At 38.4% G+C, this 16,123-nt stretch overlaps 1 protein-coding gene across 2 annotated transcripts; it reads left to right on the forward strand.

Annotated features, from left to right (window-relative positions):
* Window positions 1-1,137: 1,137 nt before the first annotated feature.
* Window positions 1,138-14,525, forward strand: bsg (basigin). Of its 2 annotated transcripts, XM_071487481.1 has the most exons (8): window positions 1,138-1,372; window positions 7,803-7,968; window positions 8,910-8,998; window positions 9,800-9,936; window positions 10,158-10,434; window positions 12,936-12,960; window positions 13,072-13,144; window positions 13,382-14,525. In XM_071487481.1, exons 1-7 carry the CDS (start codon window positions 1,309-1,311, stop codon window positions 13,130-13,132), a joined length of 819 nt encoding a protein of 272 aa, XP_071343582.1. In that variant the 5' UTR covers window positions 1,138-1,308; the 3' UTR covers window positions 13,133-13,144; window positions 13,382-14,525. The 2 variants fall into 2 exon arrangements, with proteins under 2 accessions (XP_071343582.1, XP_071343583.1); XM_071487482.1 differs by lacking the exon at window positions 12,936-12,960 and having other exon boundaries at window positions 10,158-10,447.
* The last annotated feature ends 1,598 nt before the right edge of the window (window positions 14,526-16,123 follow it).

Raw genomic sequence — 16,123 nt, forward strand, 5'->3', positions numbered from 1 at the left:
CTATGATCATTGAAAAATGATGAGCTGTTTTATTATTTAGTTATAACATATCAGTATCTAGAGTTGCTATTTTATCTCTTAAAAATTGTGGACATGCATGGGTTGATTTTTGAATGTTGCAACTTGAATTTAAAATGGATTCAGGCTTTTTTAACCTACACCTACTAAATTGTGACAACAACAACATGGAATATACAAGAGCAAATTTTTAACAGGTTAGCAACACTTCAACTTTTCATAAACCTCTTGTATCTGTATTTGGGGATTTTCTAACATACTTTCAAACATACAAATTTACTCAGCCTTATTCGAGTTGATAGTGAATATCTGGATTGTAACCTTGATTTAACTCTACAGAACAGGACTTTCATGCTGTTCTTGGGGTTAAATAGGTTGCCAGGAATTTGTCTTGCATGTTTTATTTTTCACCGTTCCTTCACCAAGTCTCCATATCTTAATATAACTTTTTATTTTTTATTTTATTTTATTTTTTTTTATAAATTTCAGTTTAGATCCACCTGGTTATTTATCACTCTGCAACACAGCAGTTTATGATATGGTGTGTTGAGTTAGTGTAGTGAAACCTATACACTTGTGAGCACTCACCACTTTTAAAGTTACTTATAGACACTTGAAAGTAAGTCCAAACTTTTGACTGGTACGGTATTAGTTGGGATTTTCTTACACCATACTGCTCTTTGCACTCTGACATTTGGATGATCTTACTCGAGACACGATGTTGAGATGGCTGACAGGCATGTTAGGCTTGTGGATGTGCCATATAAATGTATTTCTTTTTCGATAATCTCAATGGTGACGATTTATTTATTTATTTCTTCTAATTTGATTAAAAAAACAACAACAACAAAATCATTCAAAACATTGCAATCTAAGGTGCGCGTTTGACTTGACTTAAATGACAATGCCATGAATTATATGAAACAGAGTCTTACGTTTTGCCACATTACCCCACTCATGGATGTATTATAAGAACTTATACTACAAAATACAATACATTATAATATCTTATAATACATCCACTCAATAAGTTTAAATTGATTTAAATGAAGACGTAATTCCTTTGACGTGACCACGCCCCCAAAGAGTGCGTCATGCGTACGTGCTGATCAGGGCGTGTACGTGAGGAGCAGGGAGCAAGTAGAGGACGACGTCGGCTCCTGTGGTCGGACATACAACCCAGTACATCCGTGCTGGAAGTTCTCAAGGAGACCCGCAGGAAGGAGCTTCAGCACATTGTGACAGACATTAGGTTTATTCGACGAGTTAGTAAATTCTAAGTCATCAGCCATGAAGTTGCTGTGGGCTGTCAGTGCCCTGTTGTTGAGCTGTTGGCGAGCCGATGCGTCCACAGGTAAGAATTTTGTGTCAGCCATGTTGTTTGAAGATGTAGACTTTGCCCTTAGTGCGAATATTATTCATGTCTTTATTCGTACCCCTGCTTTGTTAAGGTTGTGAAAGTTATGTTTTTCGATGTCGAATATCTTTTAACAGCTGCTTCCAATATAAAACAAACAAAAAAACAACAGTGTATCCAGCGTTAACGAGAAACTGCCGTATGCAAGCCGTCGCTGTGTAGCTTAAATGCTAGCGACACATTTTGCTCATTTGCAGTCGTAAAAGCTTTTCGGGCCGTTTCATGATTGTAGTTTAACATCATCAACGCTGAACGTGTTGTTTTGCGATGTCTTTCGTGTGTCCATGTTTTACAGTTTTCGATGTTTGTCAGTTGTTCGCGGGTGTGATCGATCATGTGAGCCCTAATCGAGAATGTGTGGTGGTTCAGTAACGATTGTTTGTTGTAACATTAGGACTAATAGAAGTCGCAGTTACGTAACATTTCAAAGGGTTTCACTCCCTTATTAAATGCAAATTGTCGTGTTCACTGACCCTGGGCCATGTTTCCGAAACCATTTTATGAGTAACACGATCTTTTCGGCTCGTATCGTGAGATTTACCGGCTCCGCCTGCCCGCCGGTAGTTGGTGGCTGGTGCTGATGAAGCGGCCATCGGCTGCCTCTGATTCAGCGAGCAGCAGGCCCCGTCAGCGTCATGTGTGCTAGCTGTCACAACACAGTATTATGATCTTTCTGCATTATTCTTACGTAAGTACCTTATTAATGACCTGCCACTGGCCTCTCTGCTTCTTATTGGTTTGTCGACCTGGGTCGCCACTGACTAACGTTATTCGATACAGTATTTTATTATTATTATTATTATTATTCCATATATAGCCCTTTGCCTGGTTACAGTCATCATAATCAGTTATCTGTTGGCTGTGTCCCCGGACATCAGCAGAGACAGCTGTTATGGCTAATAACTGATTTACGGACACGCACAAGCACTACGTGGGAGCTGCCTTTGGAAGCACACTTTAATTACTTATTTTGTTAGCAGTACAAGTGGCGGCAGTTTTTAGGTTTTAACTGTAGAGCTGCCTATAGAGCTGTTATGTCTTGACTGTCTGAGATTGAGGGCTTGGGTAAATCCGGGTTGTTCACCCATACGAAATTTACATGTGGGTTGCTGTATTCAGTCATATCAAGATTTTAATGTCTTGTGTGTGTCTATTTGACGTGGGATACTGCTGAAACTACTGAAGTTACTCGGATTCTTAAGTACACTTAGAAATACCCCAGCTGCATCATTTCCCTGAAGTATTTCATAACCCCAAAGGATTGGTCAAGTAGGTTAAATTTAAGTTCACAGAGGGTTGGTACCAGCAACCAGACTGTTTATGAATGTTGCATGCATGTCCTCATTAGTCAAATACCTACAAGGAGCCTTCATGCCACTAGACCTTTCCTGCTTTGGTAAAGGCAGTTCTGGAGTAGATCAGGACTAAAATTAGATTGCCCCAGAGTTTCAGCTTCTTCTTTAGCTTAACTTTGGTAAAAGAAGTAGGTTATGAGGCAGACAGGTAGGTAAGGCTACTCTGTGTGAGAAAAGCAGGAAAAGCCAGCTTTTTCACATATGTTAAATACTTTTTTTTTTTTCTTGCAATTTAGTAAATGGTGTTGAATACAGACTCATTTTGTTATTGACCATGAGCTGCTTAACCCGCTCTCACTGAAATTATCCTTTTACGATAAAAGCATGCAGTCAAAGCAGAAGCGCAGGGATAGTGAAGTTCTTGTTTTTTGAGAGTGGATGTTGACATAATTCTAATAGCATTGGCAAATCTGTGGTGGCCCATTACGGCTGAATAATTGCATTGGAAGAAGTGGGCCTCTTGATTAGTTCACTCCACATAATACATGCCAAAAGACGAGCTAGGTATATGCCCCCTCATCAGAAGTTATTTATTTCCAACCATTGACCTTGACTGAATAATGCAGGGCTGAATTGAAAGCTTGAAACAATACTTTAAACAATATGTCTCTTTTCCATTGTCTCACTTCTTTGATCATGTTGGAACCACTGACATCCATCTTCCATTAGAAAGAATATTATTGTACTAGCTTTTCCTGTTCAGCATGAAAATGTCTATGTGCTTTGTTACATGCGTGTTGAAATTGGTTTTAGAATTATATGTATTATTCTTTGCATATCCTTTCTCCTTTCAAAAGGCTGAGTAAATGCCTATTGGAGTTGTTAATTTTCAACCAGCCAGTTGAATGAAAAATGCAAACAAACCCTCTATGAAGAAGATAAAGCATGTATACCCACAGTTTGGGTTTATTTGCACCTCTCTACTTTTTGTGCTTAATAAAGATCATGCTATCTCTGAATTGCACAAAAATATTTAATTTTATTTCAGTGTATGGTAAAATTACTGATTTCCTGGCCTTTGTGTGCATTGTTCTGGCTATTTAGCCCGTTGTTTACCATGAGTGCAGAATACTGACAATGATGTTTGTCTTAAAGGGCTCTGGACACATGGAGGTGATTCTCATGTTAAAGAGCAGATGGTTTGTTGGCAGTAAATTGCACCTTCAAGATACATGTTGCTTACATCTGATTACAGTAGGGACTCAGGTTTAGACTATATTTAATTTTGAACTTTCATGCAGCATGTGCTATGAAAGTGACCTTTGGTAATAGTGGCGAAACGGTATTTGACATACATGTGGAAACTGAGGCTCTTGTTGACAAGTTCACAATGCTGCCTGTTTTGTTTCGTCCGTAATTTATATGTGCTGACAGTTTTGATTGGAAGTGTTTTGAAAATTTTTCATCCTCAGCACAAAATGAAGTGTATCTTCATGAAGGGAATTTGGAAAAAGGGTGTTCATGTTTTTTTTGAGATTTAAGAAAATGTTTCTGAGACGACGGGAACATGATCGCTGTGCTTTGGCATGTGGTGTGAGAATGTTGTTCTTCCCTGGACCCACCCAAGTGAATAACACCCCCAACCACCACTGAGTGGCCAGTCAGATCCACCCTGCTTGCTATGCAATGCTGGGAAGACAACAAATATCTAAAGAAGTAAATTGTGAGTAGATTTTTGAGCATCAAATTGTTGCAAGAAAATAAGTTTCCTGCTACAGCCACCCGTACACACTCAAGCCAGTTTTGGCAGCCTAATCAGCCTAATCCATAAGTTTTAAAAATGTTTTAAGGTAATCATATTTCATTTAAAAAACATGTGTAGCTTTTGTGCGACTGACTATAACATATAATTAATTTCATGTGCATGGCCTCCATTAAATCAGTATAACACACTAACCACTGTTGGGTGGCACTAGGCACAGAGATTTGGTACAAACATTCATGCGAACTGATTTTGGTGGTCAAAGTTCAAGGTCACGGTGATCTCAAGTTCTTGGTTTTGCAATATATCGAGAATGCCGTAAGGGAATTTCATTAAATCTGGCCCAAACATTCAGTTGGGCTCAAGGATGAACTAATTACAATTTGGTGGTCAAAGGTCAAGGTCACAGTGACTGTGACATTTTTGGCCATAACTCACAAATTCATACACTAATAATGACACAGTTTAACTTGAATGTCTATAAGTGTAAAATAAAGTTATGACATTTTATATTAAAATGGTCAAAGATCAACTGTGATAGAATAATATTCTGCAAAAACACCTGGCTATTATTTGATGCTGTAACTCGGGAAGGGGAGATTGTGACCACATTTCCTGCTTGGAGGCTGTCATTCTAGTTATTTTTATTTTCATTATGTGAAATATTTTTCATTTCAACCACATCTGCTTTTCGTGATCTGCTTCATTCATTGCATATTATTTTTATTTCATGGGAATGCAGTTGGATGCTTTTGTGTTTTGATATTGTTGTTTTTATTCATTTTGTTTTTTGCTATAGCTGCCTTTTTAGGGATTTCTCAAGAACAGGCCAAAACCCTAAGCCTTTAGACAGAGCAATACACATATAAACGCACTATATAAATGGGGTGGACAGAATATTAGACACCCCTCCAAGTGTAATACATGCAATTCAACAGCAAAACAAACAACAGTCTCCAAGATGATCATAACATTGAATCAATACCTTTCTTCAAGAAAAACTAAATATTATAACACCCATGAAGGAAGGACATATTCAGAGGCTGTTGTATTAGAGTAAAATTGTTTTGGCTTGATGCTCATAGTAAATTGGAAACTGAGTGTATGACTTGATGGTGCACTCTGAAATGCACTTGGGTCATCCCTAATAACCTTTCATGTTGCTTTTCTTATTTTTGTCTTAATGGGTCAGAGTACCAGAAATGGTCAGAACATTTCCCAAACAGGGTAAAAATGTTGCTCTGATCTGTACCTTTTTCTATGTGCTTGCTTTCATATTTTCATTTCATTTGTGTTTTATTAACTTTGTTTCTTTTTCTTTCTTTTTTCCTGTTTGCTTGTCTTTCTTCCATCACTGCCTTTTATCACCAATCCATGAAATCACCTGGCTTGCTTTATATCCACCAAATTCAAAATTTCTTAAAACCTCTACCTGCTGGGCTGCCTGTAAATGGGGCTCAGCTGGGTTTATCAAGTCTCCCCTGTCTCAGATGAAGCTGATCAATGACAGTGCAGAGCTACATTGCGAGGTGATAGGGAACCCCATCCCCGAGGTTCAGTGGTGGTTTGTACAGGGTGAAGAGCCCAATGAGACCTTCACCCAACTCTTTGATGGGGCACGGAGTGACCGTGTGCAAATAAATGCCACATATATAGCACATGCCACGAGCACCATTCACCTCACTAGCCTCACCTTCGACGACTCAGGCACATACGAGTGCCGCGCTTCCAACGACCCTGACCGCAATGAACTGAAGAAGACGCCAAAAATCAAGTGGATCCGCTCGCAGGCAAACATTATTGTGATTGAACGTGAGTGGCAGAGGAAGCATGAGGAGATGCTGGTCAAAGTAGCGTGGCTGTTATCTCCTCATTAGTGAAGTCCTGGACGTTCAGCTCCTGTTACACTCAGCTCTCATGCTTCCCAGCCCAGTACCCTCTCCATCCTGCTTCATCCAGTATACACCCTCCCTCTCCTCTCCTCAGAAGCGCCAGAGTTGTCCTGTAGTAGAGTTTGAACCCAGTCACAAAGCGTGACTGGGCCACCCCCTATTCCTGTGTTCCCTGACACGGAGCATGTATTCAATCTGATGCCTTTTTTCCCCTCATATCATGGCATAGGTACCCTTATGATAAGTTAAGGTGCATATAATACTGGTCATAAGGTTGGAAATTTGCAGATGGCCCCTGCAGGAAAAGTATTTAATCATTTAAAGAAACACAAAAAGGGGGTGTCAGATTATGTGATTAGTATTGCTTCTTGGTAGATGCTCATTTTGCTTGCATTTCCCTTAATTGATACTAACACTGGCAATACCCCTTTTGTTTATGCTTGTAGACCATTCCTGTGGCTTATAACCTACTGAACTGTAGGCACAGAAGATGGCAACATAATATTGAATATAGATTCTCGGCCATGGGGCATCTTTCTGCCTTGTGGTCCAGTATTATTTTTCAAACTTGGGAAGAATTGGTCAGTTTATTTCCCTTTCTTTACAAAAATACTTAATTATTACATTTTATGATTTTGATTAGCAGTGAAACTGCCAGCAATTTTTCATCCCCCTCTTGTTGCTTCTTCTGCATGTATTTTATAAAAAGATCTTTTCCCTATGACCTTTTGTAGATTACTGTATCTATTAGCTTTCAGTACAACTCCTATACCTCCCCCCATTCTACTGTTGGTGGGACAGATCTCTCCATTTTGGGGAGCTCTTTCCACCTTTTCTGGAAAGTTTTGTGCAATAGTACAGAACTTGCACTTGTGCTACGGTGTTTCCTTTATTTGATTTGTAAAAAAAAAAAACAGATTTGTTTTCCTCCTCAACCTTTGAAGGAAAACATTTGGGTGATGATAATTATTTCCTCTTGACCATTCAACACTCAACAATTGCCTCGACAAAAAAGTATTTGTTGTATCTCATATTTACTACCTGGTGAGAGTAAGAATAACTGAAACAATTTAGCACATGATTTCATAGTTGACCTTTTCCACCTTCCCTACATTTCATTTCTTTGCTCACCAATGAGTGTGAGCATAGGGCTATCATGTATATGGTATGTCCTTGAACATTAAATTAAATTATTTAATTGAAGACAACTGTTGAGTGTGGTGAAAATGGAAATTAACCTATAGCTAAAAAAAATTATTCCCCCAGTGATACCTCGTGATCAGTAATTAAGTATAAGGCTGGTAAAACAGGTGTTGATGTCTAAACCTTCAAAATATTGCTTAATGGCAATAAGGTGAAAATTTTTGTTTAAAAACAGGATGATAAATAATTAATTTTTCCCTTTTTTTTATCTAAAGCTGCAAACATCGTTGCCAACCCTCCTGAGGTCAGCAACCAGACCTATGCAGTCCTCACCTGCAACTTGACAGACAACCTTGCCATCAAAGGATCCTACTGGGTGCACAATGGCAAAATCATTGAGGACTCCAAGTCCACTGATACCTCTCCATATATAACCCACACGTAAGTAACTGCGTCTACCCAAGTGTGCCATATGGGCGTGTCTGCTTTGCAGTTACTTGGGTACAACAAAGGCACTCATCTGCTGATAGTAAGATAAATGTCCTTTGTCTTGAATCTGGCAGTTTTTTTATGTGCAGTTTCCCACTGGCTGGTAAAGCAGAAGAACTCCCTGTTATGTTTTGGATGTTGCAATTCAGTGATTAGTTTTAATGCTTTAAGATGATGGAAATATGGACTGAGCATCATTGATATAGGAGACATTTAACTATTCCTCAGCCTAGAAGAGAGCTATTCCGGATTTACATGTCTTGCTCTAACCTTTATTATGAATTCTTATGCTGTCTCTGTTACTAAAGTGTATTGCCATCTTTATTCTCTGATGTCTCTCCCTCGCACTTTCTCTCTTGCTTGTCTCTCCTACCTCCCCCTCTCACTGTCCTCCCCTCCTCCCTGGCTGCCTCCATTAGCAGCAGAGCTAGGGGCACCATTCATGCATTCACCGCTCTTGATTAGCAGAGAGATGGACCGTGCAGACGTGCAGCTTTGCCAGTAGTCTTTGCAGCAGGGATAAGCGCCCCTAGCAGTGTGCTCACTTGCCCTGACCTTAATTCCCCATTAGAGAGAGCAAGCAGGGCTGTACAGGACAGCAGCAGCAAACAAAAGTGTGATTGTGATTACAAGGGGAAATTTGAAATATTTGTTGCATGGACAAGCAGCTTTATCTTTACCCCTAACTCTTGAGGATAAACAGGGTTCCACTGTGGATTTTATACTTAGTTAAGTGGAAAACTAATCACTGTGATTAGTGTCTTCAGAAGAATAGGTTAACATTCAGTACCTAGGTTGCTAGGTCTGCTAGAAAAATGTACCTGATGTCTCTTTATGAGTGTTGGATAGGATTCTCAAATCCAAATCTCAAATCAGTTCTTTCCTTTGCATAGTTTGGAGAAGATCACCCACACTTCTGGTGGGAAGTATGAATGTGTGTTCCTGACCGAACCACAGGTGAACCAGACAATTGAAGTCAAAAGTAAGTAAGATTTTTACAACATGGTAGCAAAGTTAAAGTTAAAGATTAGGCCACCTAGATGTGAAGTACTTACTTTAGATTGTATCTCAATGCAAGAAGTGTCAGTTTAGGCAGCCATGTGATGTTCTATGTTTTTATTCACAGCAGGTCCTGATTATATTTAAGATGATGCTTTGGCTCTACTAATGGGCTGGTACGTGATATGGGTGTGGCCATTTGTTCTCATCAAGGATTATGTATCCATAAACTATTGATAGTGCCCTCCTGATTGACTTGGAATACATCTTGTTTGTGTATTTGGTGCTAGATGAAGCAACCTGTAGAGAGCTACCAGTATGCATAAAAACTTTTTTTTAATTAGTGAAGAGACATACCAGAATTTCTGTAAGTTGCTTAATGGATATGAGCTCTTACCTAATGTTCTTTTATTTCTCACCCTGAATCTGATTCTTTGCCAAAAGCAGCTGAAAACTGGATATCACTAGCTCAAGTAATAGATAAATGAATCATCAAGGGTGTAACAGTTTGATAATGATTTTAAATTAAAATTTAGTATATATAAGTTTAAGTATAAGTTTAAGTATAAGTTTAAACAGTAAAATACTGGGAATTGATCAAGGAAATTATTTTAATTAACAACAACAATTACACATGTCTTTCTGGAAACATTGCAATTAGTCCCTAGTTTTGAATTCGTATGTGAAGGTGCCTCTTGCTCCAGCATAAAAGAGCATGGGCAGTTTATTTAATTCTCAAGCTCTCATACTTAAATTAGAATATGTGTTTCTCTCCTTGCTCTAGCGCTGCCCCATGTTTATGCCTACAAGCACTCTGAGCATGGCAATGAGAAGGACAAAGGTGTGCTGGTCTGTATGAGCCATGGCTATCCACTGCCCACTAACTGGAATTGGTACAAAGGAGATGATGAAGACCAAGAGGTAAGTGTCTCTCAAGCTTGCCATTTTGACCATTTTAGAATTATTCATGTTTTGTCTAAGCCAGAGAACACAAATCTAAACATTTCAATTCTTTATAATATTTTAATGGCTTGTCAGTTGCAAATTATGCAAGTCCAGTACTCCAATTGTAAAATTAAATACTGCAAAAAATCTGTCTTTTCATTTGTCTAACTAATTTGTTGCTTAAACGCAATCCTCAGCCTATCATCAACGGCACTAGTGACAAATATGAGATCAGGAGCACTCCAAACAAGACCACTCTGACCATTAACGACCTGAGCATCGAAAACGACATTGGAGATTACATCTGCTCTGGAACCAATGAGCTTGGCACCAACAAAGACAAGATCCACCTGCGTGTCCGCAGTCGCTTGGCTGCTCTTTGGCCCTTCCTTGGCATTGTGGCCGAGGTCATCATCCTGGTGACCATCATCTTCATTTATGAGAAGAGGAGAAAGCCTGATGAGGTCAACGACGGTATGTACACCATGTTTCTCACACCACCACATATTAGATAAACTCTCAGGATGTGTTCAGACAGATATCAGCACTGCGTGATAAAATGCCTTCTCATTCATTTCAATAAGGTCACTGCATTAGTACAGTGAGGTTAGCAGACGTTTCAGGCAAAAAACAATAATAGTAATATATAACGGTAATACTACAAACTCCTGGGTCATTGGCACATATGTTAATGTCATCTGACATAGCACTGCATCTGCCAGTCAAGCACATGCAAAGTCATATTCCTTTTACATTGCTTTGTACCCTGAATAGGTTAGTTCCTCTGTTTTTACCTTGGAATCATCAAGACATAATTTGAAGGTATTACTAATGTGATAACTTCTAAACTTCTAAAGTCTTGTTTCATAGTACAATGAAGTGCTGTTGATTATATTAATTTTTTTTTATCACAGTGTTGTTTTTTGGGCTCAACTCCTGCCTAGAGCTGAAAACTATATTCACCAACTGGCTACAATTGTTGGTAAATTCCAAAACTTAGTTGCCATTTTGCATTTTTACTAATTAAACAGGTTTTAGTAGGTAAAAATACCCTCACACCATGAATAGCTAATTACCAAAGTGGCTTAGAAAATACCCACCAGAAAGTAGATACGTATACATTTTTAAAGGTCCTATATCGTATAAAGTGAGATTTCCTCTTTTTGGACTATAAAGCAGGTTTAGGTGCTTTATTAATACAGTGAAAATATCAAACCGCTCAGTCCACATGCGTGTATTCAGAAACTGTGCCTTAAAACGAGCTGTCAGGACTTCCATAAATTTGTGAAGTCAAAGCGGGCACTTTTCAGCCCCAAGCCTCATGCCCCAAGCCCACCCCACGTGGACCCACCATCCAACCTTGCAGGATTTAGTTTCTCTGAGTATTAACCTGAAATCTGCTATATATGTATTTTGGTTTCTGATTGGTTCACTGACCTGCTGTTGCTAGAGCTCCAGGTGAAAAACTACCTTGAGATTGTTTTTGGTACTTAAAGCCACAAATGTATCTTTTTATGGATATTAAAACTTAAAATAAAACACCAGAAAGTATAAAAATATGGGACCTTTAAAGTGGAAAGGCCTTTTCCCAACCTACAGTCAAATTTTTTGTGAACAAACCTTGTCCTCTGGTGTAATGTGTGGCTAAAAGAATGTAAAGAAGCCTATTTTAAGTCATTTCATTTCTAATAGGATAAACGCACATCCAACTGTAGACCTAATTTACTGAACTGTGAGTTTAGGGCCCTAGAGTAGGCAACTCGAGACTATTAAGGCCAAGCATTGCTCTTTAGGTGGAGATGTATGGAATGTAGTTGCATGCATCCAATATGAACCGTTATTGTCTTTGGTTTTGTCATTATTTACATTTTTAAAATAAAAATCAGGAAACAATCTGTTTTAGAAATTATTATTTTTATTATTTACATTTTTACTTCTCTGTTCGCTGCTGATTTTGCATTTTGGTAAGTGAACAAAACTGCATGTCAGACTGAAGTGGTTGGGCTGAGATGACCGCGTGGAAAAAGCTATGGGAGCCGGAATGAACTGCTTTCATAGTCACCACTTCTAAGAGGAATGTGCTCAAAAGATTTGGTCACTCTTTCACTGGCCTTGCAATCTGAATACAGAGCAAGCTTCAACTATTTTCTTCCCCCTTCATTTTTTGGTCCTTTTTTTTTTTTTTTTTAAAAACCATGTTTGAGCCAATGAAAGAGTCAAGTGAGACACTCAAACTAGTGTAATGGTTTGATATGATAGGACGAAAAGTGAGAGGTTTCAGCGTTCTGTGTGCATGCCTTCTGCATCTTGTACTTATGCATGATAAATGATAGGTAACCTTCTCCTCGAGACCAGTATACCATATATCATTTGTCTCATTCACCATTTGGCCACAGAGAGAGGCCTCACCTTATAAATGCGTCCTCTTGCTCTGGTATTAATACTGCCACTATACATGCCAGGATGTGTGTTAGCTCTGCCGGTTTTAAGATGTTTTCTGTTTGGATCTTAATATGGCCACTGCAGTGTTACTTTGGTGTCCTTTGCTTGTTTGCATGAGCCTCTGTGATGCCAAGGGGTGACTCTGGACAATGTACAAAAATGTTGGAATGGCAATTTTCAAATGTTATTGCAGATTTACTAAAGAAGCATACATACAGTAATGTGTCAAATGACACTGAGTAATGTGTCATTTATAAAACACAAACAATGATTGTGTGCTTGACCAATGATCTGCCAAGGATTTTGTTGTATCATTCATTGTCAGAAACATAACAGGTGGGCATGCTTCAGTTCATGTTTAGTTGGATTTGATCATAACCTCATTGGACTCACGTTGACGAGGATGTTATGTTATAACATTTGCTTCCATCATCTGTGGGGAGGGGGCATGCATTACTCACCGTAATCAGACATGTAACTTGCTATCAACTGACTCTTGTTTTTGTTTGTCTTCTTTCACTGATCATTTCTAGATGACGATTCAGGATCAGCTCCTCTGTAAGTACTGTCAGCAACTTAGTGCCTTCTTTTTCACTTTGAAAATTGTCTCTTGTTACAGAACTCATGTTTGGTCTATAATGTTTTTTTTTTTTTTTAAATATTTTTCAGGAAGAGCAATTCTACTGCAAATCACAAAGACAAGAATGTGAGGCAAAGGAATTCTAACTAGAAGCTGAAAGAGGTGCGTATGTAAGAGGGAGCAAGCATCCATTTGTGAGTGTTTTTTTTATGTTAATTAAAAAGACAAAACTGCTCCTGAACAATAGAAAAAACATTTTTTTAAAAAAAGGTAAAATTCCATATTTTTGAATCCTATGTGTGTGAAAATAAGACTTTATTAAGATTTTTTTTTTTTTTTTTTTTTTTTTCTAAGGTTAAAAACATTGTACTTCACTCATGCTCCTTTTTTCCTTCCTAGATGGATGGGCAGATGGCAGTCCAGGATTCAGCTGTTGTGTGGCACATTATACTGTGCGCCCTGCAATTTTAAGTACCATTTTGTGCTTGGGTGTTGATGTTTTAAGAAACTGAATGATTTCCTCTTGTTTTTTTTTTTTGTTTTTTTTCTTCTATATTCTTCACATTGTGCAGCCAGAGAAAATAGTGTGAAATAAATAATGTCTGCTTGAGGCCCTGGGGCAAATATTGCATGAGTTTAAATACTGTTCTAGCAAATCGTGTGTTCGTTGTAAAATCATTAGAATGCTCACGTGAGGAATGCTTAGTTTGTGGTTAATTTCTGTTCATGCTGATGCTTCTCACACTGACCTCAAAGTCGTCAGTCTTTCCTTTCACATTCTCCATTTTGGAATGGTGACTTGTCAAGCAGCGCAAGTTCTATCACTGCCATTCTTACAGCAACGACTGGAGTGTGTTTGAATTCATGTGTTTGATCTGTCCCTACACCACAAACCCCCCTTAGCAGAGTTTTAAACTTTGCCTTAACGAGCACGATTTCTCTTGTCTTTTCGCATTTTGTTACCCGTTACAAGGTTTAGATGTGACAGTTAAAATTAAATGCAGAAATGACTAAGACTCGATGTTTGCTAGGTTTTGTTGCCATAAGAAATTACTGTTTTAAGTTGGTAATGCTTTTGTCCTTAAATTCATGCTTTATTTTATTTTAATATTCACATTTTTTAAATTGAAGTTCTAGTCACAAATTCTTTGTTGTAGATGTCACATCCACAGTAAAAATCTATTGAGGACCAAGTGCAAGAGATGTAACTATTGTTGAACACAGCGAAATTACCACACACTGATGTTTAAAACTCCAGATTAACATTTATTAAGATATTTTTCCTTTTTCACTTAATGTGAGGGGGAGAAAAAAAATTCTGTGTGATTGTTGGACTGTTGTCTCGGTTCCCTTCACTGTGTAGACAATTCAGAAGCCATACGGCCCATTTAACCTGAGTAGTGTTGTGATTGGATGTTACCATTTCAGAGTTACACAAATAAAAAGATCTAGCCAGATTTGTGTAAATTGTTGTACCTTCCAAGTGCTTGGGACACCATCTGTTGTACAACTTGCACAAACTGAATAAAGGTATTGGATTTTACACGTCTGTTTATTTGCTCAACTTTTACTCAAATGAAAGGGTAACTTATCAAGGAATAAACTGGTCAAAAACGTAGGCACTGCAAGGAAGACCGAAGAAACCCTTTGTAAAAATGATTTGAGAGGAAATTTAAAGAATCATTGACTGACTGGTGTCAAAGTGCAAAAGTTACTGTAAGTGTGTAGTTGATAGTGACTGAGGATCTAAGGCCTGGAAAATTAACAATGGTTCTATTTCTATAGACTACTGCATGCCTAAAACAAAGTCATTTACAAAAGAAAGTAGTTAAGGGTGTGTTCACCATTTCCCGTTTTTCAAGTCTGTCTGAAAACAGGTGACCATATAAAGACTGAAACAGGTTTTCCTCACTGTAATCATTGCTTCTGTTCTGCCCATGCTTACATTAAACGTTTCCTTTACTAGTGTGAAGATAATATGGGGATCAGCTGTCTGTGTCAGATGAAATCAAGTGGTTATCCCTCTATGGGTTTTTTTTCCCATACAGTGTTTCCTTGTTGCTCTCTGGTGGAGGAACAGTAACACAAAGTGGGAATTTCATACAGAAAGACAAACTTTGGAAGATATCCACTTGATTTAGTTAACTGGAACAGCTGAAGCCTCATATTAGCCTCAGATAAACTTGGGAATTGGAGGAAGAGCTGTGGACTTTGTGCCCATCATTTCCATTGGACGGGCATTAGGGAGGGACCTCTCACTGGACAGATTTAACTGAAGCCATGTTTACAGCAAGTAAAAACTTATTACTGTTTCAATACAGACTTGGAAAAAATGTGAATTTATCCTTTAAACGTGCAAAACCAATCTCTCACCAGAAACTAGGAACTCCTCTGCAGCTACCATCTGGGCTTAAACACACACCAGCCCTACACAGAAAACCATGCTCTATCTCCTTTTAGTAAAATTCATAGTTAAGTCAGACAAGACTTATAATGCTTTACCACAACTGTCCTAAGCCATGCTTTCCATCAGGATTTATTTATTGAGCAGAAAGCACAGTCTGTGTCTCCCTTTTTATCAGTATAACAGTGAATGTATCTGATCTTAGTGTGGTTTTTATCCAGGTTTTTAGAAGCCTAAATGATTGCCCCATTTGAAAGTTATGTTTAAAGGTTCTGTACCGTCCTGTGTCTTTCTGATCATAAAGCAGGGCTAGGTGCTACATTAACACTGTGAAAGTATCAAAGCACTCACAATCCAACCTTGCAGGATTTAGTTTCCCGAGTGTTTACCTGAAATCTGCCATATTTTTATATGATCACTCAAAAAAAAAAAAAACAGTTTTGCCTGTTGTCGGAGTAAAACCAATAAAAAATCACAACCATATCCTCAAAACTTAAAGAAAAACCACTGGAAAAGTGTAAAATATGGGACCATGAGCCAAATGAGAAGCTGCCACAGAATGATGAGAAACAAATGTTGGGCAATGCATGATTATAAACCATGGTAAACATTTGGTCAGGTGTGTAGAAAAAAAAAAAAAAAAAAAAAAGACTGAATGCATCCTCCAGAATTGTTGGTGCCACAGCAGCAACAGGCTGTGTGCTGCGTTGGTGCAGCCTCGGCCCTGAGCCCGTGTG

Source organism: Trachinotus anak, unplaced genomic scaffold (assembly GCF_046630095.1).
Source record: "Trachinotus anak isolate AG129_WGS33_773 ecotype Australia unplaced genomic scaffold, CSIRO_AGI_Tana_v1 ptg000010l, whole genome shotgun sequence".
In the NCBI taxonomy this organism is placed as follows: Eukaryota; Metazoa; Chordata; class Actinopteri; order Carangiformes; family Carangidae; genus Trachinotus; species Trachinotus anak.

Excerpts from the sequence above, each read along its gene's own strand:
- bsg (XM_071487481.1), top strand. The coding sequence starts at position 1,309 with ATGAAGTTGCTGTGGGCTGTCAGTGCCCTGTTGTTGAGCTGTTGGCGA. Across the intron at positions 1,373-7,802 it reads GCGAGCCGATGCGTCCACAG|CTGCAAACATCGTTGCCAAC; the intron begins GTAAGAATTTTG and ends TTTTATCTAAAG. Across the intron at positions 9,937-10,157 it reads GAGATGATGAAGACCAAGAG|CCTATCATCAACGGCACTAG; the intron begins GTAAGTGTCTCT and ends CGCAATCCTCAG.